Source organism: Streptopelia decaocto (genome assembly GCF_964273445.1).
Source record: "Streptopelia decaocto genome assembly, chromosome: 21".
NCBI lineage: Eukaryota > Metazoa > Chordata > Aves > Columbiformes > Columbidae > Streptopelia > Streptopelia decaocto.
In genome coordinates, this window is record NC_138676.1 from 6,976,532 (window position 1) to 7,004,163 (window position 27,632).

The 27,632-nt window shown below is 51.8% G+C and overlaps 1 protein-coding gene and 1 pseudogene across 2 annotated transcripts; one reads left to right on the forward strand and one right to left on the reverse strand.

Annotated features, from left to right (window-relative positions):
- Positions 1–4,347: 4,347 nt before the first annotated feature.
- Positions 4,348–16,871, forward strand: LOC309448725 (olfactory receptor 14A16-like; the record flags this gene model as incomplete). Its single annotated transcript, XM_082070449.1, has 2 exons — positions 4,348–4,988; positions 16,526–16,871. 2 exons carry the CDS (start codon positions 4,348–4,350, stop codon positions 16,869–16,871), a joined length of 987 nt encoding a protein of 328 aa, XP_081926575.1.
- A 7,263-nt stretch (positions 16,872–24,134) lies between these two features.
- Positions 24,135–25,100, reverse strand: LOC309448726 (olfactory receptor 14J1-like; annotated as a pseudogene). The gene has a single exon. The product of its transcript is annotated as an olfactory receptor 14J1-like (transcript).
- Positions 25,101–27,632: the final 2,532 nt, after the last annotated feature.

Consider the following 27,632-nt stretch of genomic DNA (forward strand, 5'->3'; position numbering starts at 1 on the left):
ATTCTCTCAGTAGCTGCAGTTCAGGATCATGGCAGCAGAGGGCTCACTAACATCGAAAATGCCCTTACAAGCCAAGGCTCTGTGCATCATTTTCCTAAAGGCTTCAAGCTTGGTGTGGATGATTAGAGAGATTTCAGAATAGCCAAACAGAGACCATTTCCATAATAAATAGCAATAAAGCCAAATTTATTCTATTTCCTTCCCTGCTCTCTCTTCTTTCCCTTTCCAGAACAGGTGGCATCAGCAGCCTCCAGTCCATATTGATTTGTTGCATCTGCTCATGAAGACTGAATATTTCAGAAAAGTGCGTAACTAAATCACCATGTGAGTGAGGAGACAGGACAGGACAGCTCAAGAGGAGTCACACTCCTCTGGACCAAGAGGTGGGTGTTCCTGGCAATCTCAGGTGGCACAGCACAGTGATATTTGTGGTCAGGGAGTTGGTCAAGTGACCCATCTCCTGTTCTGTAATGGTGTCTGAGTTTGCTCAGGTCACCCCTGACTTGAGCCCCATCCACTGCTGGGTGTTCTCCAGACTCCTGCCTTCAGGAACAAAGTCCCAGGAGACCTTGCTGGTGAAGATGGAGGCAAAGAAGCCATGAAGAACCTCAGTCCTGTCTGATTCTACTCTTACAAAGTTTAGCAGCAAATCTATGTTACCCTGGTCTATTCTTGTGGGTTGTCTAAACTCATATGATGTGAATTGATCTATAACATAGTCTTATGTATATAGTGAGTTGGCTGGTCTGTTGTGGGAGCGGGGCCTGGTGGCAGTGGAAGGGTGCTGCAGTGGAAAATTACAGCGTGCTGAAGCAAGAACAAAGAACAAGGGACTTGCGGTGATAAACAGGTGCCTTCTCCTTGCAACAAAGTATATCTTATGATTATGAAGCTAGCAACTGTATATCTCATGACTATGAAACTAGCAACTGTTAGCGATGGGAACATAGCTTGTGAAACTTTCTCAGCTGAACTAACTTTGCACAAAGATGAGCTAATCAGTATGTAACACGTTAGCCTTAGACTATATAAATGTGTCGCCTCTGATCAATAAATCGGACATTTGTTTGCATCAAACTGCGTCCCCGTCTCTCAATCGCGGCATATTCTTTTTCTGTAAGGAAGCTGTGTCAGCTCATCTTGCTGCCCTCAGCCTCCCCTGCAGGTATCAAGTCCAGGGCAGCTTTGTCATCATCCCCACATCCATGGACAAGGTTTCTCAATTCCTCCTTTGCAGCTTCCCCTGCTCTCACCTCCTGTGTGCTGCCTTTGTGCCCTGCAGCTCCATTAGTTCAGAGGAGCAGCCTCACGAGATAAATGCTTCTTTTCATGTGTGCTTGGAGAGATCATTCTTGTGCTTGGAGCAGGATGTCCTCTGAGGCTGATCAGATTTCCTGAGCTCCTTCACACTTCAGACCTATTTCCATGTCACACATCACCCACCATCACCCAGTATGTCCAAGTTTTCCCCTCTGGAGCCCACCAGCCTGTGCTCTGCTGCTGGCCTTCCTCCCTCCCCACTGGTGCCTGGGACCCCACTGTGTCCTGGTCACAACGGCCAAGGTGGACACTGATGTTCACATCCCTCACCAGCTCTTCCTTATTTCCCAATTCCAGATCCAGGTGAGCATCAGTGTTGTTGCTCCACCAGGCAGCCATGTTAAGCAGTTGGCCCAGGATCCTCTGGACTGTTGGTAGCTGCAGCTTTTCCTGGCCAGTGAGTGTCAGAGCAATTACAGTTCCCCATAGGAACCTGCTCATTGACTGGTGACTTCCTGAGGTTACTGACAGAAGATCTTTTCCATTTCTTCTCCATGATCAAGTAGTTTGTAACACGAAACATGTTGTCAGCATGTACTGTGTTTACATGGCAAAGTCTCGGAACTGGTTATGAGTGGGCTGTGCTACAGTTGTTACCTCCCTGAGAAGACAACAGGAGTTTGACTGATGTCAGTCAGGGCTGATTTCAGCTGCTCCAAGATGGACTCCTTGCCCAATCTGAGCTACTCAGTGATCCTGGCAGCACCTCTGGGATATTGTATTTGAGAAAGGGTAAAAAACGCTGCACAACAGCAGGTGGGAGAGAGGAGGGAGGAAATGGGAGAGAAAAGTACTGCAGACACCAAGGTCATATCCCATAGGACCCAAGCAGGTCCCTCAGCAGCCAAATCCTGCTCTCCTGAAATCCTGCTCTTGGCCTTGTTCTCATCTCCCAGGAGCCTCAGCTCCACTTTCCCATCCCTGACTGTTCCATCCTGACCAACTCTTTCTGGTTTGTAAGTGTGAAGTCCCACAGGGCACCTCACCCCACTGACTCCTCAGTCACCTGTGTCAGGAAGATGTTGTCAATGAGCTCCAAAACCCTCCTTGTCCCCAGCCAGGAACCTGAGAGGTGTGGGACCATAGTCCTGCCCTTGGCCTTGCACAGCCCCACATCACACTGTCCCAGGAAGGGCCCTGGGCAACGTGGGAGGGACAGGATCTGCCTTCCCAGGGTTGGGGGGCAGGGCTTGGCCCTTTGGATAATGAAACACATCCAGGTTTACTCAGCATCAGAGAGACCTTTACATTGCTTTTACTGACCTGTCATCTCTGCCTCTGTTTCTCAGTTGTGTCCCTCAGTGTGACCCATTAACCTTACAATAAACTTTGCAGTTTGAATCTAACTTTGACTTCTTGAGAAGTTTCATCACCTTCCTCCAGGGTCTGAGGTCCATGGACTCAGCCCCAAACCCACCAGAGGGGTCATTAAAGTGCCTTGGGCTGCTCCTGAGCTGCTGAGCTGGGCAGGGCTCCTGGGACACAGGGAGCTCATGGCAGCGGCAGCGCTGCAGAGAGACAGCTCTGCCCAGGAGCAGCTCCTCTGCACACGCAGCAGGGCTGAGGGCTCTGCCTGGGGATCTCAGGAGACGAGCAAGGCAGAGAGAGATTAAAGGTGGTCAGGACTGGGAGGATGGCTGAGAGCTCACTGGAGGAGAAACCTTTGCAGCCCTCGCCATGGTAAGTCTCTGGGTGCAGGGCAGTGCAGCTGTAGCTCCTGGAGCCATCTCCTGAAACTGGCACAGGCACAGCTGGTGGGATCTGTAAGGACGGGGCTCTTGTCAGGCCATGTTGAACAGCTGTGAAGCCGGGTGAGCACCCAGGGGTGCCCAGGGCTGTCCTGCAGAGCAGGGTCCCTGCACCCCAGGGCTGTGCCGGGCAGGGACTCTGCCGCCTGCCAGGGTCAGCGCTCAGCCTGCCCGGGAGATCCCATGGCAGCAGTTGTGGGGGGAAGGAGCGACCCCCGGCAGGGCAGGCAGGGAGCTTGTGGGGTTGAAGGGTGCTGTGTGGGTCAGGGCTGCTCAGAGCTCCAGATCCCCCCACAGACATGGCAGAGGGTCCTTCTGACCAACGACATCAAGACAGGAACAGCTGCAAGGGAAGGAGTCTGTGCTTTCAGTTTTCCACTCTTGCTTGTCTGGGTGTGCAGTGGGAGATGGGGATTTATTTCTCTCTTTGGAGAAGACACTGAGACCCCAGTGCTCGTTAGGACTTGTCTGGGCTGCTCCTGAGCCCCTGCACACACAGAGCTGCCCCTGGGCAGTGCCAGGAGGTGTGAGCAGGACAGAGCTGAGCACACAGCGGGTGGGACGGGGTCTGTGACACTGACAGGGAGCAGACCAGGGACAGACACACAGCTGCAGGCAGCACAGACATGGGCAGCGAGAAGGAGATCCTACGAGATACGCCAGGGACGGGGTTTAGGAACCCCCCTGCAATTCCCTGCAGTGCAGACACATTTTCCAGTGCAGCCCCTGGTCTCCTCTCCTCCCCAGCAGACCCTCTGCCCCAAAGCCATGGGGTCCAGGTCACGAGTCTCCACCGCAGCAGCTGGACCTCCAGGTGAAGGGTTCCTGGAACGAGGTACATAAAAAAGGTGCAAAAGTACTTGCTCCTCGCTGTCATCACGTGAGTGGCAGCAGCACAGCTGTGTCAGGAGAAGGTTCCACAGCATGCCCGTCTGCCTTTCTGTCCTTGCTTTATTTTCTGGTTGCACTGCAGTGTCCTGTTTCTCCAACTGTCCCTGGTGCTTTTGCTCTCTGGGGTTGGGGTGGCAGTGTGGGTCAGTTTTTGTTCTGACAGCAAATTAGGGGGTCTTGACCCAGAGGTGTGTTCATAGGAATTAGATGCCCAAGCTGCATTTTAAACTGTGATGAACTGTTTTTCTCACTTGTTAGAAATAAAGAATGAGCTGAAACCTCCCTCCATCAGGGAGGGGGTATTCCACGAGAAACAGCCTGTTTATTCTCCTCTAACTTGTTACTGCCTTTTCCTCCATGCACAGGTCCTCATGCCCACAGGCAGCCAATGTCCAACAGCAGCTCCATCACCCAGTTCCTCCTCCTGCCGTTCGCAGACACACGGGAGCTGCAGCTCTTGCACTTCTGGCTCTTCCTGGGCATCTACCTGGCTGCCCTCCTGGGCAACGGCTTCATCATCACCACCATAGCCTGGGACCAGCACCTCCACACCCCCATGTACTTCTTCCTGCTCAACCTCGCCCTCCTCAACCTGGGCTGCATCTCCACCATTGCCCCCAAATCCATGGCCAACTCCCTCTGGGACACCAGGACCATCTCCTTTTTGGGATGTGTTGCCCAAGTCTTTCTGTTTGTCTTTTTTGTTACAGGAGAGTATTGTCTTCTCACCATCATGTCCTACGACCGCTACGTTGCCATCTGCAAACCCCTGCACTACGGGACCCTCCTGGGCAGCAGAGCTTGTGTCCACATGGCAGCAGCTGCCTGGGCCACTGGGTTTCTCAGTGCTCTGCTGCACACGGCCAATACATTTTCACTGCCCCTGTGCAAGGGCAATGCCCTGGGCCAGTTCTTCTGTGAACTTCCCCAGATCCTCAAGCTCTCCTGTTCACACTCCTACCTCAGGCAACTTGGGCTTCTTGTGGTTAGTATCTGTTTAGGATTCGGGTGTTTTGTGTTCATCGTGGTGTGCAGATCTTCAGGGCCGTGCTGAGGATCCCCTCTGAGCAGGGACAGCACAAAGCCTTTTCCACCTGCCTCCCTCACCTGGCCGTGGTTTCTCTCTTTGTCAGCACTATCATATTTGTTCACCTGAAGCCCCGCTCCATCTCCCCCCCATCCCTGGATCTGGTGGTGTCTGTTCTGTACTCAGTGGTGCCTCCAGCAGTGAACCCCCTCATCTACAGCATGAGGAACCAGGAGCTGAAAGTGGCACTGAAGAAGCTGATTCAGTCATTTTTCTGTCAGCAGCAATAAGTTACCCATGTGTCTTCAGAAGTGATTTCCAGTTCATCTCAGGAACCTCCTGTGCATTGAGCATTTCATGTGTGATAACCATGTTTGTCAAGGAATTTCTTCACCCAGGGCACTTCTCCAGAGCAGTGACTCAGAGGCCTGTCTACCTGTTTCTGGGACCCTGGTACAGCTGGTGTCCTGTGTCACATCTCTGCAATACAGGTCCCTGAAAGAGCCAAGGTCTTTGTCCCCTTGGCTATGGCTGATGTCCCTGCCAGCCAGGCCTAAGAGGAGACACATGGTTGTCATGGCCATGGCACCCCATTGCCTCCTTGCACCCCCAGGGAGTGTCACACCATTGTCCTGCACTGGGCATCGCGCTCCCCAGATCCCCAGGAAGAGCCCTGAGCCACACGTGAGGGACAGGATCTCCCTTCCCAGGGTCAGGGGCTCAAGGCTTGGCCATTGTCCTTCATCAGACAAACCAAGGGCTTTCTCAGCATCAGAGCTGCTGCACTTTGCCTTTGCCTGATGCAATCACTGCCTCCAATTATCTGCTCTAAGGAGTCGCTGGGGAGGCTTTGTCAGTAACAGCCCTCAGTGGGGCCCATTAATGCTGCAAGGTACTTTGGAGTTTGCTTCTGGCTTGGACTCTTGAGCAGATTCTTCAGTCTGTCCTTGGTATCTGAGGTTCATGGACTCAGCACTAAATACGCCATGGGGCTCATTAAAACACAGAAAGCCCTAATGAGCGATGTTTCTTTCCCTAATATCATTCAAATATTCCAGACTTGCAGAACTAACTGTAGAGGTTTCAATGGGACACTTACTGATGAAGATTTCAAAGAAGATTTCATAGAGGAGGGTTTTTCTTTCCAGGGTGTTTTCTGTCATTTTCCAGTGTATAGAAGAAGTGACAGCAGCATTCTACACTGGACATTGATCCCGAGGGTCTCCTGGAGACATCTGGACAGGCAGGAGAACAGTCCCTTGAGGCTGGACACTGTATGGACAACCTGGCTCCTCACCCCCACCCCCAGTCTGCCGGTTCCCTCATTGGCCACCAGAGATTGCATCACTTTTCCTACATCAGACTTCTCCACTGAGCTCTGCAGGAGATGCTGCAGCTCCTGTGCACCAGCTCCACCTGCTCTCCTGTGCAAACACCGCACAGTTCAATAAACAGCAAAACACTTTCCTCAGCTGTGTGTGTAAGCTGGATCTGATGAGGCCCAGCATCCACAAGGGACACCCACACAAGAACTGATTTAGACAGAGGGATAGGAGAGGATAGAAATAAACACAATGAACGTGTTGACTGCCATGTTAATTAGAGCTCTGAAGAATGGGGCAAGTTTGTAACTCCCTGAAGCTCAAAGCAGAAACCAGACAGTTGAGAGGCCACTGAATGACCAAAGAGCAAGTGGAGGAGAAACCTGAGAGCACTGGGAAGGGCAAACGTCCAAACAGTGCTGGAAAGTTGTCCTTGGACAGGGACATTTAATCAGGAGAGGTGGGAACTCCTGAATGACGAGGGAGATGAAACAATAGAGTGTTGGTAATAGAAGTACAGGGGAAGACCAATATTTCTTCTCCTTCCGTTATTAAACTTCCCCATAATTCCCTTTTTGGCCTTTTTCTTTTAAATTTTAATATGTTAAAAAAACAACTAAAGAAAAATCTCCAATCAAAGAAAATAACAAACCAAACAAAATAATCAAAAGCACTCATAAAACCAAAGCAAAACAAAAACCAAACCAACCAACCAAGAACAACAAACAAAAACAAAACGCAAACCAACCAACGAACCAACCAAGCAAAAATCCCAAAACAAAAAAAAACAACAACAAAAGAGTGGAGGTTTCCAGACAGACATCAGTCATCAGCTGTCTCACCATAAATAGCCAGGGCCATTTTAGGGGCCCCGTGTACCTGAGGTGCTGGCCTGGGATTGGCATCTGTCACAGAGGACCTGGGGAGACCAGAGCACCTTGCAGTGCAGGTGGAGCCTGGGCAGGGGTTCCCGGGGCATCTACACTGGCACCAGGTGTTTGTGTCCCTGGAGCTGAAGACATTTGTGTCCTAAATTCATGCCCAGATTTGGAGAACTCTTTACTTTCCAAAGAAAAGAAACTCCCCTACAAAGACCTGAAAATAAATAAATAAATAAATAAACAAATAAATAAATAAATAAATAGTATGTTTACACCTTCCTTTGATTTGGATCTTTGTTTTCAGTTCTTCTTATTTTAACTTTCATTGACATCAACTGACATCTGATGGGCCTGCAGGCGTGAAGCCAAGATCATGTTGTGTCTTGCACAGCGCCCCATGCCCTCTGAACCTTCCCTGTCCAGGACTCCTCACACGTTGCCCGGGGAGAGTCACACTGAGGTGTTGGCTGGTTCACGGGCTGAGATGTTGGTTTAGATGGTCACCTACAGCACAGGTGGATCCTGCCCCATCATCGCCTGCTCTGCTCCAGTTAGAAACAGAGCCAAACGTCACAATGGGATCATGAGAGAACTGAGGTTGAAGGGACCTCAGGAGTCTGCAGTCCAGCCTGTCACCAACTGGGTCACACCAAGGTGTTCAAGCCTTGATTCAATCAGAGCTTTAGCAGGACTGGAGAAGTGATCATCCCTTTGTACTAGGCACTGGTGAGGCTGCACCTTGAATCCTGGGGTCAGTTTTAGGCCCCTCATGGCAAGGAAGACACTGAGGTGCTGGAGAGAGTTCAGAGGAAGGTGACAAGGCTGGTGAAGGGTCTGGAGCACCAGTCTGACGAGGAGCGGTTGAGGGAGCTGGGGCTGTTCAGCCTTGAGAACAGGAGGCTGAGGGGAGACCTTGTCGCTGTCTACAACTACCTGAAAGGAGGTTTTATCATGGAGGGTGTTGGTCTCTTCTCCTAAGTAACAAGTGATAGGACAAGAGGAAGTGGCGTCAAGTTGCACACGGGGAGGTTTAGATTGGATATGAGGAAAAAATTCTTCAGGGAAAGGGTTTTGAAGCAATGGAGCAGACTGCTCAGTGAGGTTGTGGAGTCCCCATCACTGAAGGTGTTTAAAAGACATACAGAAGAGGTTCTTAGGGACATGGTTTAGTGCCAGATTTAGGTTATGGTTGGACTCGATGATCTTAAGGGTCTCTTCCAACCACAATTATTCTATGATAAGTCATTTTTGCAATTTTCTTTCTCAGAGGACCATGCAGCCTCCCTGAGAGCCAGGACTTTTCTGAGGTGTTGGAGAGATGTCTCACGGTCACACCAGCCAGTTCCACCAGCCCCTGTCTGTCCCTTCCCAGACCAAACCTTTTCTCCATAACCCAATCTTCCAGGCGAGTTTCTGGGACACAGCAAATGCTGTCCAAGTCCTCTGGGCCTGTTCAGAGAGAGCAGCTTGCCAACATGTTGATTGGCTCTCTGTGCACCTCAAAGCTTCCCTGACCATTTTTCTCAATGTCCCGCTTGTACCCAACCTTTCTGGTCTTTAGGCAGTGGATGAGGGGATTGAGCAGGGAAGTGGGGAAGGTGTAGAAAACAGGAGCACTTGCAATGAGCCGTCCCAGCACCTGAGATGAATGTCACTGGGCCACTGGGGTTGTTCCTGGAGTCACACACAGAAATGTCAGGGTTCCATCAGAGCTGGCCTCGTGGACTCCTTATGCACCCAGGGATGTTCAGAGACAGAGTCTGTCCCTTTTACACACAGAGGCAGGAGTCACAGTGTCCCTCTGGCCTCCTGTTGCCACTCACAAAAGGACGGGAGACACCTCAGCCCTGTGGTGTGTCACCTGCTCTGCACTCATCTGAGATGTCCCACGTCACGAAGAATGGACACAGGGACATTGGTTAAAGGAAGCACGTCCCAGTGCTGCATTCAAACAGTTTCCATGCTATGTTATTCCCAATGAGATCCTGTCTGTCCCACAGGCCATCATGGAACCCCAAGGAATAGCTGATGGTGTTTGTGCTGACTCAAGTTCATGTCAACTCATGTACCTGTTCTGCATGCTCACATCCCATCTTTACAATGCAAACATGGATTTCTGACATACTCATTCCGTGTAATTCCATGGACGGACAAAGACCTCTGAGCTGGGGTGGAAAGGCCAGTGCTGGAAATGGTGGTTGTGAGGGGCCAGTCCAGGTGATTGACCTGGGGCTCCTTCTGTGGGGTGTCCAGTGCACAGGGGCACAGCCCAGCCCCTGCTCTGCTGGTCCTGCAGGTCTCTGGCAGGAGCCTGGCTGGGAGAGGACACTGCTGTGTGCCAGCCCTGCACACACACACTGTTCAGCTGCACACTGATGTTTCATCTGTAGCCACTTCTGTAGGAATAAGCTGGAGAGAAACTTTGCAAGAAGATATAAATCATCATGCACTGCCCAAAGAAGATCACTTTTTCTTGTGCAAGTACTGTTACTGAGGCCAGCTCTGTCACAGCAGTGCCCATTGCCTGTCCCTGCCTGCGCCCACAGGACTGACACACAGCAGGACGGTGACCAAGCTGCCCGAGCACTCAGGCCTTGCACCAACACAGGGATGAGAAGGAGAGTGTGGGAGTGGAACCAGAACAGCTCTGGAAGAACAAGCGCTGCTGCTCCCTGGCAGGGCTGCCATGATGGACGTTTTTCCCCTCCTCTCATGAACACAGGAGCCATCCCTGGAGCTCAAAAAATGTGCTTGCAGGAAGGATATAGTAAAAAACAAGTCACTAAAGAGCCTTTTATTTTGTTTAGAGACAAGGAGAGCACGGCTCCTCATTTACAGAGCCAAGAGTTATAAAAGAAAAGCCAATAATGAATTAGAAAGGGGATGACAACATTATCACAATAAGAAAACAACTACTAAAACCAAAAAATCCAGATTAAAGGCTGGACCTGTAATTAGCTACATTAAAACGCCTATGTAGAAGCAGATGGGCAGGTTATTGCTTTACAAAACAATAAGATATGAGTTTCCACAGGGCATCCTTGAGCTCCTGGTTCCTCATGCTGTAGATGAGGGGGTTCACTGCTGGAGGCACCAAAGAGTACAGAACAGACACCACCAGGTCCAGCCATGGGGAGGAGATGGAGGGGGGCTTCAGGTGGGAAAACACGGCAGTGCTGAGGAACAGGGAGACCACGGCCAGGTGAGGGAGGCAGGTGGAAAAGGCTTTGTGCCGTCCCTGCTCAGAGGGGATCCTCAGCACGGCCCTCAAGATCTGCACATAGGACAACACAATGAACACAAAACACCAGAGGTCAAAAAATACACTAACCACCATAAGCCCAAGTTCGCTGAGGTAGGAGTGTGAACAGGAGAGCTTGGGGATCGGGGGGATTTCACAGAAGAACTGGCCCAGGGCATTGCCCTTGCACAGGGGCAGTGAAAATGTATTGGCCGTGTGCAGCAGAGCACTGAGAAACCCAGTGGCCCAGGCAGCTGCTGCCATGTGGACACAAGCTCTGCTGCCCAGGAGGGTCCCGTAGTGCAGGGGTTTGCAGATGGCAACGTAGCGGTCGTACGACATGACCGTGAGGAGACAATACTCTGCTGTGATCAAGAAGAGAAACAAAAACAGCTGTGTCGCACATCCCAAGTATGAGATGGCCCTGGAATCCCAGAGGGAATTGGCCATGGACTTGGGGAGAATGGTGGAGATGCAGCCCATGTCAATGAGGGAGAGGTTGAGCAGGAAGAAGTACATGGGGGTGTGCAGGTGCTGGTCCCAGGCTATGGTGGTGATGATGAGGCTGTTGCCCAGGAGGGCAGCCAGGTAGATGCCCAGGAAGAGCCAGAAGTGCAAGAGCCGCAGCTCCCGTGTGTCTGTGAACGGCAGGAGGAGGAACTGGGTGATGGAGCTGCTGTTGGACATTTGCTGCCTGGGGGCATGAGGACCTGTGCAAGGAGGAAAAGATAGTGAAGGTTTAGATGACACTTCTCTGGGAATAATCTAAACCATTTCCCACAGACCCTCCCACCCCGTCACACAAAGAGACACTTTTCTTTTTCCAGGAGGACGTCGTGGCTGGAGCCCTCGTTGGTGCTTGATGAGTGTGCAATGAAGAGCAGGGTCTCTGCCCAGGGGCTCCTGAGGACTCAGTCTGACCCTGTGTGATTGGGTGGGCAGGGGCCAGTCCGGGGGTTCAGCTTTGTCAGCTGGAACCGCTCCTGGTGCAGAAGGGACTGTCAGCATCTGTACCCCCAGGCCTGAGAAAACGACTTTGAGAGGTTTGGTGTTTCTACAGCTCCTTCTCCCCTCCCACCCTGGGGAGTGTTGTTGGGTGTCAGAAACCCTCATCATTTCTGCTGCACTCAGGAAGAACAGAGCGAGTCCTGTGAGACCAGAGGGTGCCTGTGGGTCAGTGCAGAGTGAGGGCAGCTGCTCTGTCCCTCTCTCTTGCTCCAGCTGCCCTGGGCTGGCACCTTTCTGAGATGGGGGCTGATCACACTCCCATGTTACCCTGAAAAGCCACCAGGCACTGCTGAGAGCAGAGGGATCCACCGCAGACCATGACAGGTCTCACCGTTCCCTAAAGTCTCAGCACCCAACGTTTAGCCCAGGACAGACACAGCCCCACAGACTGCATTGCCTACACCCCACAGGTCAGAGCAAAGCTGGGACACGTGTGCCCATGGACACACCTGCAGGAAAGGACCCACAAGATCAGGCTGTGACTCTGCAGCTGAAACTGCCATCCCCAGAGAGCCTGACAGCAAGAACAAGATCCCAACAGCAGTGACCCAGAGCAGGGGAGCAAGAAGGACAATGCGGTGAGGGTGGGTGTGAGAGAGGCCAGGGCAGAGGCAGCCGGGCACTCAGACAGCGTCACCCTTCCCCAGCTGTGCAGCCACCTCCCAGACACCAACACTGCCGGGCAGCTGCTCTCAGCCCCTGTGCTCTGCAGAGGAACTGGAGCTCTGGCTGCACAGGAGCTGCTTCATGCCTTGGAGCCCCCGGCCCTGAGGGCAGAGGCTTTGCTGGGTGGGACAGGAGGCCAGGGGGCTGCTCACAGGAGGGATCTGACCTGCAGGGGGTCACAGGGACTTTTCTCTCTTCTCCCTCCCATAACCATTCTGGGTTTGGTTTCCTCTCATTTCTGATCATTTCCCTGCTGCCTGGAGATTCTCCCCTGGGAGGTGTTTCCCTGTCCATGTCTCTTGCCTGTCAGTGCTCACAGACCATCCCACCCTCTGTGCCCTCCCCCTGGCCCTACAGATCCTGCCTGTTCACAGGGCACTGCCTGGGGGCATCTTCCTGTTTGCAGGCTGGAAAATAGATTACAGATTAAGTGTAAGGTGTCCAGCCAAGGTGATGCTGGTTCTGCATAGGCAGAGGAGAGGCAAGGCATGCCAGGATTCTCTTGAAGACCTACTGCAGTTCATGTGTCTCATGTATTTGTTTAAAATTAAGAACGGCCTTAATCCCCACACATTCCCCAGAGTAGGAGACTGAAAACACAGACTCAGGGAGGTTCCTTATCTTTGTAGTACTCTTTGTCTTCTTCTTCTCCTTGAAACCTCCTCTTGTCAATATTCTGGAATGAGCTGGAGCTGTGAGCAGCCCCGACCCACGGAGAACCCAGCAGCAGAAGGACCCTGCCCTGCCGGGGGTCGCTCCTTCCCCCCACAGCTTCTCCCCTCAGTGTTGCTGGGATCTCCTGGGCAGGCTGAGCGCTGACCCTGGCAGGCGGCAGAGTCCCTGCCCGGCACAGCCCTGGGGTGCAGGGACCCTGCTCTGCAGGACAGCCCTGGGCACCCCTGCCTGCACATTGACATTTACACCCGACAGCCACCCTGGGGAGAACACAGCATTCAGTTCTTGTCACTCTGACAGTGCAGAAGGCAATCCCTGCTCTGCAGCACATCCTCCCCTCTGATCAGAGAATCTCTGAGAGCTGTACTTACATCTCTCGCAGGCTCTGCAATGGGACAGCTATCTTAGATCCTACCAAGACTTGCACATGCAATGCCCTGCAGCCACAGGCTTCATATCTGAGAGGATTTCATTTCCAGTGACCTCTCAGCATCCTCCCAGCCCAGACTGTGTTTCCCTCTCTGTGCCTGGCTCCTGTGCCCTCGGTGCTGCAGGCAGAGCCCTCAGCCCTGCTGCGTGTGCAGAGGAGCTGCTCCTGGGCAGAGCTGTCTCCACGTCTTTTAAACACCTCCAGCAATGGAAGCTCCAATCCTGAGCTGGCAGGACACCATTGGCTGCAGCTGGACATAAGATACTGGTCATGGCTGTGAGTTCAGCCCTCGCTGCAGAATGTCTCACACCCTCACTGAGGAGCGCAGGGGGCTGGGAGATGGAGCATGTTTCAGTTTCCAGATCCCAGCACAGAGCCCAAACCATCCTGCCCTTGGACCCTGGCATCCCATTTCCTGAGATGCAAAGCTGGTGGGACTTCTGTGGATAATCATGTTAAAAGGCATGAATAATCCTTCAGGTGTTCATGTAATATGTCCAGGAATGTCAGTGCTATATGCTTATATTTAAATATCTCTAAAATATTACACTGCATCTCTGGTAGCCTCTCTGGCAATGACAATTAGATAGGTATTTGCACTATAAGGCTCCATACCTCATCCACAAGCACACATCTAAGTGGTTCAGATGAAGGGTGGTCTGGCAAACGTCACCCTTTGTGTCCCCCGGTGATGGACACTGCTCATGTGCCTCTGCAGAGAGTGGCAGGAGCTGGATCCCCTTCTCGGGACAGACTCCTTCCGGGAGAGTCACAGACACAGGGGGAACTCATCAGGGCTTTACGGCATTTCACTCGACATCAGTTTTGACATATTGGGTGCTGTCCTGTGACTGCCTTTTCTGCACAAATGATCATACAAACACAACCATTTAGTAAGACATGGTCATAAAGGGCTGTTATGGACAAGAAAGCTCACCGTGAACTCTGGAGAGAGCGAGGAAGTTTATAACAAGCGCCAGGAAGAACCAAGAAGCTCGAGGCCTCTTCTGAAGAGCGGGAGGCCCTGAGCAGCCGTGATTGGCCATTGTAGGTGTGGGAGAGGGTCAGGGCATGTCAGGGAGAAGCAATGAGATTGTGATGGCTTCAGTGAACCCTTCCAGCCATGGCTGAGCCCAGAAATGGAAAGCAGTTGATGTCTGCAGGTGGAGGAGGAATAGGAGGAAGATTTTCCTGGGAATATGGAAGGAAGAAAGGCCTCTCTTGGGCTAATCATATATGGCAGTGACATGTCCATGCTGTGGGCATGGCTGTGCCTGGGAGATGGGGAACGGCTGCTGCTGGGGTGGCTGTGCTCAGTCATGGCCCATGAGCTGACCCTGCTCTGCTCCTCTCTTACACTGCCCACACTTGGATGGTCCTCAGGAATCATCCATGAACCTGGTGGATGCATGAACCTCCTGGAGTGATGGGCTATGGATCCAAACAGGGGATTCAAGCAAGTTTGGGATTGGGACACTGAGGTGACTGGTGACCATTGCCAGGTGAATTAAAGAAGCTGGATGAGTTGTGAAGAGCTCACAGGCATTTCCAGCTCCACAGAAAAACAGAGTCTTGCAGTTAAAGCAACAGCACTTGACATAATCACCACCCCCAAAACACAAAACACTCACACTGACCACAGGAAAAGCCTTGAAAAACATTGCAGAAAAATCTACCAGGTCCCAGGGGTCAGGGCTCAGCCATTCTGGTGATGAACAAGCATCAGGGCTCACATGGCAGAAACTTGGGATTTGCTTTTGCCTTTCACTTCATTAGAGGTTTGTTCATTCTCTCAGTAGCTGCAGTTCAGGATCATGGCAGCAGAGGGCTCACTAACATCTAAAATGCTCTTAGAAGCCAATGCTCTGTGCATCATTTTCCTAAAGGCTCCAAGTCGGGTGTGGATGATTAGAGAGATTTCATGAATAGCCAAACAGAGACCATTTCTAAAATAAAGACCAATAAAGCCAAATTTCTTCTATTTCCATCCCTGCTCTCCCTTCTTTCCCTTTCCAGAACAGGTGGCATCAGCAGCCTCCAGTCCATATTGATGTGTTGCACCTCCCCATGAAGACTGAATATGTCAGAAAAGTGCATAACTAAATAACCATGTGAGTGAGGAGACAGGCCAGGACACCTCAAGAAGAGTCACACTCCTCTGGACCAAGAGGTGGGTGTTCCTGGCAATCTCAGGTGCCACAGCACAGTGATACTTGTGTTCGGTAAGCTGGTCAAGTGACCCATCTCCTGCTCTGTAACGGTGTCTGAGTTTGCTCAGGTCACCCCTGACTCGAGCCCCATCCACTGCTGGGTGTTCTCCAGACTCCTGCCTTCAGGAACAAAGTCCCAGGAGACCTTGCTGGTGAAGATGGAGGCAAAGAAGCCATGAAGAACCTCAGTCCCGTCTGATTCTACTCTTATGAAGTTCAGCAGCAGGTCCACGTTCACCCTGTCTATTCTCTTACTGCAAGTGAAGCTGTGTCAGCTCATCTTGCTGCCCTTCCTGTGCAGGTATCAAGTCCAGGGCAGCTTTGTCATCATCCCCATATCCATGGACAAGGTTTCTCAATTCCTCCTTTGCAGCTTCCCCTGCTCCCACCTCCTGTGTGCTGCCTTTGTGCCCTGGAGCTCCATCAGTTCAGAGGAGCAGCCTCACGAGATAAATGCTTCTATTCATGTGTGCTTGGGGAGATCATTCTTGTGCTTGGAGCAGCCTGTCCTGTAAGGATTACCAGATTTCCTGAGCTCCTTCACCCTTCAGATCTACTTCCATGTCACCACTTTGCCCACCATCCCCCAGTATGTCCAAGTCTTCTCCTCTGGATTCCACCAGCCTGTGCTCTGCTGCTGGCCTTCCTCCCTCCCCTCTGGTGCCAGGCACCCCTCTGTGTCCTGCTCATGACAGCCAAGGTGGACACTGATGTTCACATCCCTCACCAGGGTTTCCTTGTTTTCCAGTTCCAGATCCAGGTGAACATCACCCTTGTTGGCCCATCAGGCAGACATGTTAAGCAGTTGGCCCAAGATCCTTTGGGCTGTTGGCAGCTGCAGCTTTTCCTGGCCAGTGAATGTCAGGGCAATTACAGTTCCCCATAGGAACCTGCTCATTGACTGGTGACTTCCTCAGGTTACTGACAGAAGATCTTTTCCATTTCTTCTGTTTGTAACAGCCAACACACTGTTACCCTGTACTGGGTTTACATGGCAAAGTCTTGAAACTGGGGGTGATTGTGGCAGCAGAGGGCTCATGAACATCGAAAATGCTCACACTCCTACCTCAGGGAACTTGGGCTTATTGTGGTCAGTGCCTGTTCAGTTTTCATGTGCTTTGTTTTCATCATCCTGTCCTATGTGCAGTCTCGAGGGCCATGCTGAGGATCCCCTCTGAGCAGGGACGGCACAAAGCCTTTTCCACCTGCCTCCCTCACCTGGCCGTGGTCTCACTGTTCATCAGCAGTGCCATGTTTTCCCACCTGAAGCCCCCCTCCATCTCCTCCCCATCCCTGGACCTGGTGGTGTCTGTTCTGTACTTGGTGGTGCCTCCAGCAGTGAACCCCCCCCTCATCTACAGCATGAGGAACCAGGAGCTCAAGGATAGCCTGTGGAAACTGATGGCTGGATTATTTTCTGAAGCAATAAACTGCCCATCAGCTTCTGCATAACATTTACAGTGTATATTGCTACAGGCCCCACCTGTCTTCTGTATTTTTTGTTGCCGCTTGTGGTTTTCTACATGCTATCGCCTTTCTAATTCACTGTCTTCTTTGCTTATTGAGGAGCTGTGTAAATGAGGAGCTGTGCTCTATGTGTGTTTAAACCAATTAAAAGTCCCTGCAGCATGTATTTTTTCCTGAGATCCTTTCACTAAGACCTGTTTGGAGCTGCAGAGATGGTTCCTGTGTCCATGGGTGGAGGGGAACAGAGTCCATCCTTGCAGCCCTGCCAGGGAGCAGCAGCGCTTGTTCTTCCAGAGCTGTTCTGGTTCCACTCCCACACTCTCCTTCTCATCCCTGTGTTGGTGCAATGCCTGAGTGCTCTGGCAGCTTGGTCACCATCCTGCTGTGTGTCAGTACTGTGAGCGCAGGCAGGGACAGGCAATGGGCACTGCTGTGACAGAGCTGGCCCCAGAACAGCCTTTCCAGATAGAAAGGTGATCTCCTCAGGGCAGTGCATGATGGTTTATGTCTTCTTGCAAAGTTTCTCTCAAGAACATTCCCACAAAAGTGGCCAGAGATGCAAACAACGGTGTACAGTTGAATATTGTGTGTGTGCAGGGCTGGCACACAGCAGTGTCCTCTCCCAGCCAGGCTCCTGCCAGAGACCTGCAGGACCAGCAGAGCAGGGGCTGGGCTGTGCCCCTGTGCACTGGACACCCCATCAAATCTGCCCCAATCATCATGCTCTAATCCCTCACAACCTTCATTTCCAGCCCAGACCTCTCGCCCCAGTTCAGAGAGGTACTTTGTCCCTCCTTGGAAAGACCCTGTATGAGTAGGCCAGAAGTCCATGTTTGCATTGTACAGATGAGATGTGAGCGTGAACATCATGTACATGATGTGAGATGAACCCAAGTGAGCGCCAATGCTGTCAGATATTCTGGGGTGCCATTTTGCCCCTGGACATGTCAACCCTGTCTGTACATACAGGCTGGGAGATGAGATGCTGAAGAGCAGCTCTGCAGAGAGGGATCTGAGGGTCTGGTCAACAGCAAGTTGACCATGAGCCACCAGTGTCCCTGGAGCCAAGAGGGACCGTGTCCTGGTGCAGCCCGCACAGCACGGCCAGCCGGGCAGGGAGGGGATTGTCCCGCTCTGCTCTGCGCTGGGGCGGCCTCACCTGCAGCATTCACTGTGTGCAGGGCTGGGGACACAGGAGAAAAGGAGATAAAGCTACTGGACAGTGCCCAGAAGAGGCTATGAAGTTGGTGAAGGGTTTGGAGGAAAAGCCGTATTAGGAGCAGCTGAAGTCCCTGGGTTTGTTCAGCCTGGAGAAGATGTGACTGAGGGCAGAGCTCATGGGGCTGCAGGTTCCTCAGAAGGGAGCAGTGCTGAGCTCTTCTCTCTTGTCTCTGGTGACCAATGACAGAACCCAAGGGAACGGCATGAAGATGTGCCAGGGGTCAGACATGAGGAAAAGGTTCTTCCCCGAGAGGTGCTGGACACTGAACAGGCTCCCCAGGGAGATGTCACAGCCCCAACCTGACAGTGTTCAAGAAGAGACTGGACAACATCCTCAGACACACGGGGTGACCTGTGGGGTGTCCTGTGCAGGGACAGGAGTTGGACTCCATGATCCGTGTGGGTCCCTTCCAGCTCAGGACATTGTATGATTCTGTGAAGGCCTGTGGGACAGACAGCGTCCCGAGGTCATTTTACATTGGGAGGAACATCACATGGAAACTCAATGCAGCACTGGGTTGTGATTCCTTTAACCAATGTCCCCGTGTCCATTTCCCATAACGTGGAACATCTCAGATGAGTGCAGAGCAGGGTGACACAGCACAGGGCTGAGGTGCCTCCCTCAGGAGGCCAGAGGGACACTGTGACTCCTGCCTCTGTGTGTAAAAGGAGCAGACTCTGTCTCAACATCCCTGGGTGCATAAGGAATCCAGGAGGCCAGCTCAGACATGGATGCCTGACAGACATTTTTGTTCTTTTTGTAGTTGTTGTTGGGTTGGGTTGGTTTTCAAGTTTTGAGGGGAGTTCTCAGGTTTTCGGGCTGAGCTCCATGGTCTCACTATAAGCACCCAGTGCAAACCTCGAGAGGCCCCATGTACTTGAGGTGTTTGCCCAGGACTGACAGGTATCAGACCAGACTGACAGAGCCATGTCGCTTCCATCATTTACATCTGGTATTCAAGACTTGTGCGCTTAATTAGAAAACTTCCAGGACTGTAGGTAAAGAGGCAGGTACGTGAAGAGCACTGAGAAAAGTAATAGAAGAATTATGCAGTTGATATCACAGACGTTTCCGTGTGTGACTCCAGGAACAAACCCCACTGGCCCAGGCAGATCAATCTCACCTGCTCCTGTTTGCTACATCATCCTTACCCATGACTCTGGATTGTGGTCTCAAACATGCCAGAGCAATCAGAGAGGTTCTGAGGTCCTTGGAAAAGGCAGCTGTCAAATGTGTCTTCAAGAAGGGCAGGAATGAGAATTGTCAGAATTACAGGCTACTCAGCCCAGCTCCATCCCTGGGAAGGAAATAAGACAAGTCTTCCTGCAGCCATGTCCAGACACTTGGAAAACAAGGAAGGGATTGCTGAACCCAAATGGGCAGGGAAAGAAGGGCACATTGTGCACATGATATTTCACAAGGTGTCAGACATGGTTTCCCGTGGTGTCCTTCTAATGGGATTGGTGCCCTCTGGGCTGAAGAAGTGGATGTTCGGTGGGAAGTTGGCTGGATGATGAAGCCCAAACGTCACCAGTGGTACAAAGTGCCCCACAGAGCCAGTTACCCGTGGAATCCCTCAGTGACCAGCACTTGGGCCAACACTGTTGAATGTCTTTATTCTCCCCCTGAATGATGTGACGGAATGAACCTTCAGCTCCTTAGTGGATGGTGCAAAGCTGGGCAGAGGCCTTGGACAACCTCACCTGGTTCACCCTGCCCTGAGCAGGACAGTGAGACAAGATGATGTTCAAACCTGAGTTACTCTGTGATTCCAGGAATCTTTCCCTTGGAAAGGTTTTGGAAGAAGGAAGAGGTGGAGGAACAAGAAAATAAAAAATACAGGCAGAGGAAGAGATCTAAAAGGTGTCAAATAAACAGAGCAGTTCCTGTGAAGATTGTTTCTCTACTGAAATTGTTAGCAGGAAATCTATAATCAGCTCCTCAAACTCCTTGTTTCACTCATTGTCCCCCTGGGATTTACAGCACATTTCTTCACATCAGATTCTGCACTGAAGTTTGCACCTGATTGTTACAGCTTCTTCGCAGGAATTATTTCATGTTTCCTCAGAGAACTGCAAGTAAACAGGCACCGGGGAATTTTTAATTAGAGGAAACAAAACAAAAAACACAATAGAACTTAATGCTGTTTCTCAGTTCTATGGTTAAATTAAGTAGTTTCCAGCAAGGTCCATTGCCATAATTGAAGAGTTGCCTGTAGGGAGTACGAGAGCAACTGCTGAAAGACTTTACCTGCCTGAAGCTCAAAGCAGAGTGAGAGCTGAGAGGCTCTGAATGAGCCAAGAGTGAGAGGTGAAGAACCTCTGGGGAGCGATGGAAAGTGCAAATGTCCAGACAGGCTTCTGAAGAGATGAGTTCAGACACGGTGAGCTGGGTGAGGACAGGTGGAAACTCCTGGGTGTCCAGGGGATTAAATACACGTAGTGATAGACAGAGTTCTGGCACTGCAAGCACAGGGAAAGGCCAACGTTTCACCTCCCACAGTCCATACACATTCTGAAAATTCATATTTTGGCAGAATAGAAATTTCAGAGATATTTTATTGGAAATATTGAATTATTTCTTTTGATTTAAAAGGTGTGGGTTTCTTGTTGTTGTTGTTGTTGTTGCTTTGGTTTAGTTTGGTTGGGTTTGGTTTTCAAGTTTTGAGGGGAGTTCTCAGGTTTTTGGGCTGAGCTCCATGGTCTCACTATAAGCACCCAGTGCAAACCTTGAGAGGCCCCGTGTACCTGAGGTGTTTGCCTGGGACGGGCAGGTATCAGACCAGACTGATAGAGCGATGGTGTTTTCCTCATTTACAATTAGTATTAAACACTTGTGCATCTAATTAGCTAAGTTTCAGGACTGTAGGTAAAGAGGCAGATATGTGAAGAGCACTTAGAAGACATGATAGAAGAATATCCTAGTTGATAATATAGAATCATAGAATTATTTCAGTTGGAAGAGACCCTCAGGACCATTGAGTCCAAGCACAAGCTAAATCTAGCACTAAACCATGTCCCTAAGAACCTCCTCTAAATGCCTTTAAAACACCTACAGAGATGGTGACTCCACCACTTCCCTGGGCAGCCTGTTCCACCACATGACAACGCTTTCCAGGAAGACTTTTTTTCCTAATATTCCATCTAAACCTCCTCTGGTACAATTTGGGGCCATTTCCTCTTGTCCTATCACTTGCTACTTGGGAGAAGAAATCAACACCCACCATGTTCCAACCTACTTTCAGGTAGTTGTAGACAGAGATAAGGTCTCCCTTCAGCCTCCTGTTCTCCAGGCTGAACAGCCCCAGCTCCCTCAACTCCTCCTCACCACACTTGTGCTCCAGCGCCTCAGCAGTTTCGTTGCCTCCTCTGCACTCCCTCTAGTTTCCCAATGTCCTTCTAATGAAGAGGGACCCAAAAGTGAGCACAGGAGTGAAGGTGGAGCCTCACTAGTGCAGAGTACAGCGGCACAATCACTTCTGTAGCCCTGCTGGCCATGCCATTCTTGATACAAACCAAGATACTGTTGGTGGCCCTTTTGGCCACCTGGGCACACGCTGGCTCATGTTCAGCTGCTGTCCTTCAACATCCCCAGATCCCTTTCCACCAGGCAATTTTCCAGCCGCTCGTCCCTGAGCCTGTAGAGCTGCCTGGGGTTGTTGTGACCCACGTGCTGCACCCGGAACTTGGTCTTGTTAAAATTCAGACAATTGACATCAGCCCAAAAATGCAGCTGGTCCAGATCCCTCTGTGTGGCCTTCCCACCCTTCAGTTGATCAACACTCCCACCCAGCCTGGTGTCATCTGCAAACTTACTGAGGGTGCACACAATACCCTCATTGATAGAGATTAAATAGAACTGAGTTCAATACTGAGCTCTGGAGACACCACTCATGATTTGTCACCAATTGGATTTGGCTCCGTTCACCACAACTCCTTGGGCCTGGCTCTCCAGCCAGTTCTTTACCCATTGCAGATACACCATCCAGGCCATGAGCTGCAGCTTCTCCAGGAGATGCTGTGGGATACGGTGTCAAAGGCTTCACTGAAGTCTAAGGACACAATATCCACAGCCTTTCCCTCATCCACTAATTGGGTCACCTTGTCATAGAAGGAGGTCAGGTTGGTCAAAGAGGACCTGCCTTTCTTAAACCCATGTTGACTGGACCTGATCACATGGTTCTCTGGTATGTGCTGTGTGATGTTACTCAAGATCATCTGCTCCATGACCTTGCCTATCACCTAGGTTAGACTGGCAAGCCTGTAGTTCCCCAGATCGTCTTTCTGGTCCTTCCTCTAGATGGGTGTCATGTTAGTCAACTTCCAGTGAACTGGGACTGCCCCACTTAGCCAGGATTGCTGATAGATAACAGAAAGTGGCTCAGTGATCACCTCCACCAGCTCCCTCAGCATCCTTGTGTGTATCCCATCTGGCCCCATAGCCTTGTGGGTGTCCCAGTGGTGTAGCAGGTCACCAACCATTTCCCCTTGGATTATTTGGGAGTCATTCTGCTCCCCATCCCTGTCTTCCGGCTCAGGGGGCTGGGTACCTGGAGCACAACTGTTCTGACTATTAAAGACTGAGGCAAAGAAGGCATTTAGCACCTCAGCCTTTCCCTCACCCTTTGCCACTGTGTTTCCCTCTCCCTCCATCAGGGGATGGAGATTCCCCTTAGCCCTCCTCTTGTTTATAGCAACTTTTCTTGTTGACTTTTACAGCAGTACCCAGGTGTAGCTCCGGTTGGGCTTTGGTCCTTCTAGTTCTCTCCCTCCATAACCTCACAGAATTCTTCTATTCCTCCTGAGTAACCTGCCCCTCTTTCCAAAGTTTACTCCCATGCTGTCCCTGGAGATCCCCTGAGCTCTGCTGGGTGCACACAGTTCCTCTCCAGGAGATATCTGCCATCATTCCTATTGCAGGTGGGGGAGCAACAGGCAGATAAGTCCAAGACCTGTTACAGTCTTCTTGGACATGTGCAAACAAGAAGGAAGCTCTTAGTTCAGTCCTTGGTCCCTAACACACCCCCCTGGGACTCTGAGCCTGTCCCCCTGAATCCATCAAGAACCCCAAGAGAGCAGGAGTCCTCCTGAGGGAGCAGCACCTGGGCTGTATTCCTGACACCAGCTTTGGAAGAGGCGTCCAGTCTTCTGCCCTGCCCTGAGGAGCCCCTGTGTTTATGGTGCTGTTTGCACAGACCAGCTCTGATCAAGTGGTTCCCATGGCCTGCTCCTGTCTGCAGCCTCAGGGATGCCACTGTAGGGACAAGAGGACTATCTCAAGTTACATGAGACCTTAGGAGGCCCACAAATCCAAGGGCACAGCCATTTGTTTTAAAATTGCCTTTCCCATCCTGCTCCACCCCCAGTTCAAAATTCAAAGAGTATATAAACTGGATGTGTCAGTGTGTTCTTGATCATGCTTGCACACAAAGGTTAGAAGGACAAGAGTGATATCCATAGATGACCAGTAGGCAGTTTGTGATGTGACTGCAGACCAGTATCTGCTCTCCACGAGACCTTCCTTGAGCTCGAAATCAATCCTGTGCTCCAGTTCCACTGCAGGTTCAACAAAATCGATGTCTTTCTGAGGAGATACCAGCACTGAAAAGGCAGCATCCTGCTGTTGCCCTTGGCCACGGCTCCAGGGAAGCAGCAGCCTCGAGTCACAGGCAGCAGAGAGGGAGCGACAACCGAGGTGCCCATGAGCAGCCCCAAGGCCACCGGGGCTGCTCCTCCATGGGGCAGCATTTGCCTCCTGGACCCTTCTGCATCCTGGGGCTGATCCCTCAGCTCCAGAGGAGAGTGAAGAGATGGACCCGAGACAAATTGTTTTCTACTGCTTTATTTATTGACTTTATCAAAACCAATGGGTGCATATACATATGTACATGAGGTCTTTGGTTCAATAAAAGACTCACAGGAGGCCAAGAAATACATTATTATAGACATGAACCAAAAAACAAAGCCCAGGAAAAGCACTATGGAAAAATATAGACACATAAGATGAAAAGCTAGTTCTGGGTATTTCTATTGCAGCCCTAGTGAGATAACGCAAACATTATAAACCGGAAGTAGTGAGTATTGAAGTAGTTTCCCCAGGGCATCCTTGAGCTCCTGGTTCCTCATGCTATAGATGAGGGGGTTCACTGCTGGAGGAACCACTGAGTACAGAACAGATACTACCAGGTCCAGGGATGGGGAAGAGATGGAGGGGGGCTTCAGGTAGGCAAACATGGCAGTGCTGACAAACAGGGAGACCACGGCCAGGTGAGGGAGGCAGGTGGAAAAGGCTTTGTGCCGTCCCTGCTCAGAGGGAATCCTCAGCACGGCCCTGAAGATCTGCACATAGGACACCACAATGAACACAAAACACCCGAAAACTACTGAGAAACTTATCGCAAAAAGGTGAATCTACCTGAGGTAGAAGTGTGAGCAGGAGAGCTTGAGGATCTGGGGGATTTCACAGAAGAACTGGCCCAGGGCATTGCCCTTGCACAGGGGCAGTGAAAATGTATTGGCCGTGTGCAGCAGAGCAGTGAGAAACCCAGTGGCCCAGGCAGCTGCTGCCATGTGGACACAAGCTCTGCTGCCCAGGAGGGTCCCGTAGTGCAGGGGTTTGCAGATGGCAACGTAGCGGTCGTACGACATAATGGTGAGAAGAGAATACTGTGCTGCTGTCAAGAAGGCAAATGAAAAGATCTGTGCAGCACATCCCAAGTATGAGATGGCCCTGGTGTCCCAGAGGGAGTTGGCCATGGATCTGGGGACAGTGGTGGAGATGCAGCCCAGGTCGAGGAGGGCGAGGTTGAGCAGGAAGAAGTACATGGGGGTGTGGAGGTGCTGGTCCCAGGCTATGGTGGTGATGATGAGGCCGTTGCCCAGGAGGGCAGCCAGGTAGATGCCCAGGAAGAGCCAGAAGTGCAAGAGCAGCAGCTCCCGTGTGTCTGCGAACGGCTGGAGGAGGAACTGGGTGATGGAGCTGCTGTTGGACATTGGCTGCCTGGGGGCATGAGGACCTGTGCAAGGAGGAAAGGACAGTGAAAGGTTAGGGGAGACTTCACTGAGCAAAATAAACATGCTGTTTCTCATGGAAAACCCCCTGCCTGATGGAGGGATGTTTCCGCTCATTCTCTCTTTCTACTAAGTTTGAATAACAGTTCATTACAGCTTAAAATGCAGCTTGGGCATCTAGATACCATGAACACAGCTCTGGGTCAAGACCCCCTGTGTTGGTGTCAGAACAAAAACTGACCCACACTCCCACCCCAACCCCAGACAGCACAAGCACCAGGGACAAGTAGAGAAACAGGGAAGGACACTGCAGTGTTACCAGAAAATAAAGAAAGGACAGAAAGGCAGATGGGCATGCTGTGGAACCGTCTCCTTACCTAGCTGTGCTGCTGCCACTCACATAATGACACTGGAGAGCAAGTACTTTTAGCACCTTATTTGAGTACCACGTTGCAGGAACCCTTCACCTGGAGGTCCAGCTGCTGAGGTGGAGACTCGTGACCTGGACCCCATGGCTTTGGGGCAGAGGGTCTGCTGGGGAGGAGAGGAGACCAGGGGTTGTAATGAGAAATGTGTCTGCACTGTGGGGGATTGCAGGGGGGTCCTGAATCCCGTCTCAAGCATTTCTGGTCGCAGCTCCCTCTCCCTGCCCATGTCTGTGCTGCCTGCAGCTGTGTCTCTGTCCCTGGGTCTGCTCCCTGTCAGTGTCACAGACCCTGTCCCACCCGCTGTGTGCTCAGCTCTGTCCTGCTCACACCTCCTGGCACTGCCCAGGGACAGCTCTGTGTGTGCAGGGGCTCAGGAGCAGCTCAGACCAGTCCTAACAAGAACTGCGGTCTCAGTGTCTACTCCAAAGAGAGAAATAAATCCCCATCTCCACTGAACACCCAGCCAACCAAGAGTGGAAAACTCGTTCCCTTGCAGCTGTTCCTGTCTTGATGTCCTTGTTTAGAAGGACCCTCTGCAATGTCTGTGTAGTGATCTGGAGCTCTGAGCAGCCCTGACCCACACAGCACCCTTCAACCCCACAAGCTCCCTGCCTGCCCTGCCAGGGGTCGCTCCTTCCCCCCACAGCTGCTGCCATGGGATCTCCCAGGCAGGCTGAGCGCTGACCCTGGCAGGCAGCAGAGTCCCTGCCCGGCACAGCCCTGGGGTGCAGGGACTCTGCTCTGCAAGACAGCCCTGGGCACCCCTGGGTGCTCCCCCGGCTTCACAGCTGTTCAACATGGCCTGACAAGAGCCCCGTCCTTACAGACCCCACAAGCTGTGCCTGTGCCAGTTTCAGGACATGCCTCCAGGAGATACAGCTGCACTGCCCTGCACCCAGAGACTTACCATGGCAAGGGCTGCAAAGGTTTCTCCTCCAGTGAGCTCTCAGTCATCCTCCCAGTCCTGACCACCTTTAATCTCTCTCTGCCTTGCTCGTCTGCTGAGATCCCCAGGCAGAGCCCTCAGCCCTGCTGCATGTGCAGAGGAGCTGCTCCTGGGCAGAGCTGTCTCTCTGCAGCGCTGCCGCTGCCATGAGCTCTCTGTGTCCCAGGAGCCCAGCCCAGCTCAGCAGCTCAGGAGCAGCCCAAGGCGCTTCAATGACCCCTCTGGTGGGTTTGGTGCTGAGTCCATGAACTTCGGACCCTGGAGGAAGGTGATGAAACTTCTCAAGAAGTCAAAGTCAGATTCAAACTCCAAAGTTTCTTGTAATGTTAATGGGTCCCACTGAGGGAACCTACTGAGAAACAATATCCAGGTTCGATTAGAGAAGAAAACTGGAGGTCAGGAAAAGCACAGTAAAGGTGGCTGTGATGCTGAGTAAACCTGGTTGTGTTTCTTTAACCAAAAGGCCAAGCCCTGACACCCAGCCCTGGGAAATCAGGTCCTGTCCCTCCCACGTTGCCCAGGGCCCTTCCTGGGACAGTGTGATGTGGGGCTGTGCAAGGCCAAGGGCAGGACTATGGTCCCACCCCTCCCAGGTTCCTGGCTGGGGACAAGGAGGCCATGAGGCCCCTGTGCTGCAAGGACAAGGTGTCTCCTCATAGGCATCAGAGGTGCAGACAACAGCAACAGCCAAGGGGAGAAGGAGCTCATGTCTGGTGGGGCTTTCAGCCTCTTTACATCCCGTGATCATCTCCACGACAGCCTGTCCTGTGCTGTGGCATCCCCTGCACCTCTGTCCCTGCAGGCTGGAGACATCCCCCACGCTGCCCCACCTCAGCACCCCACACCATGTGCACAAGGTGCTGAACCTTCCTTGGCACAGCCCTGCACTCTCCAGTTCCTCCCTGCTGCTCCAAACTGGGAAGCCGCACACTGGCACACAGCCGTGTGTGTGGGTCACACCAGTGCTGAACCGAATGGGATGAGAACTGCAGGTGTCTGGGTCCCCACGCTCCTCCTCATGCAGCCCCGTGTGCAGCTGCTTTGTTCATGGTGAGCGTGCACCACGGGCTGGTGTGGGGACCTTGTAGTGCCCAGGCCCTTCTCCTCAGGGCCACTGCTCAGCGTGTCAGGTCCTGCTCT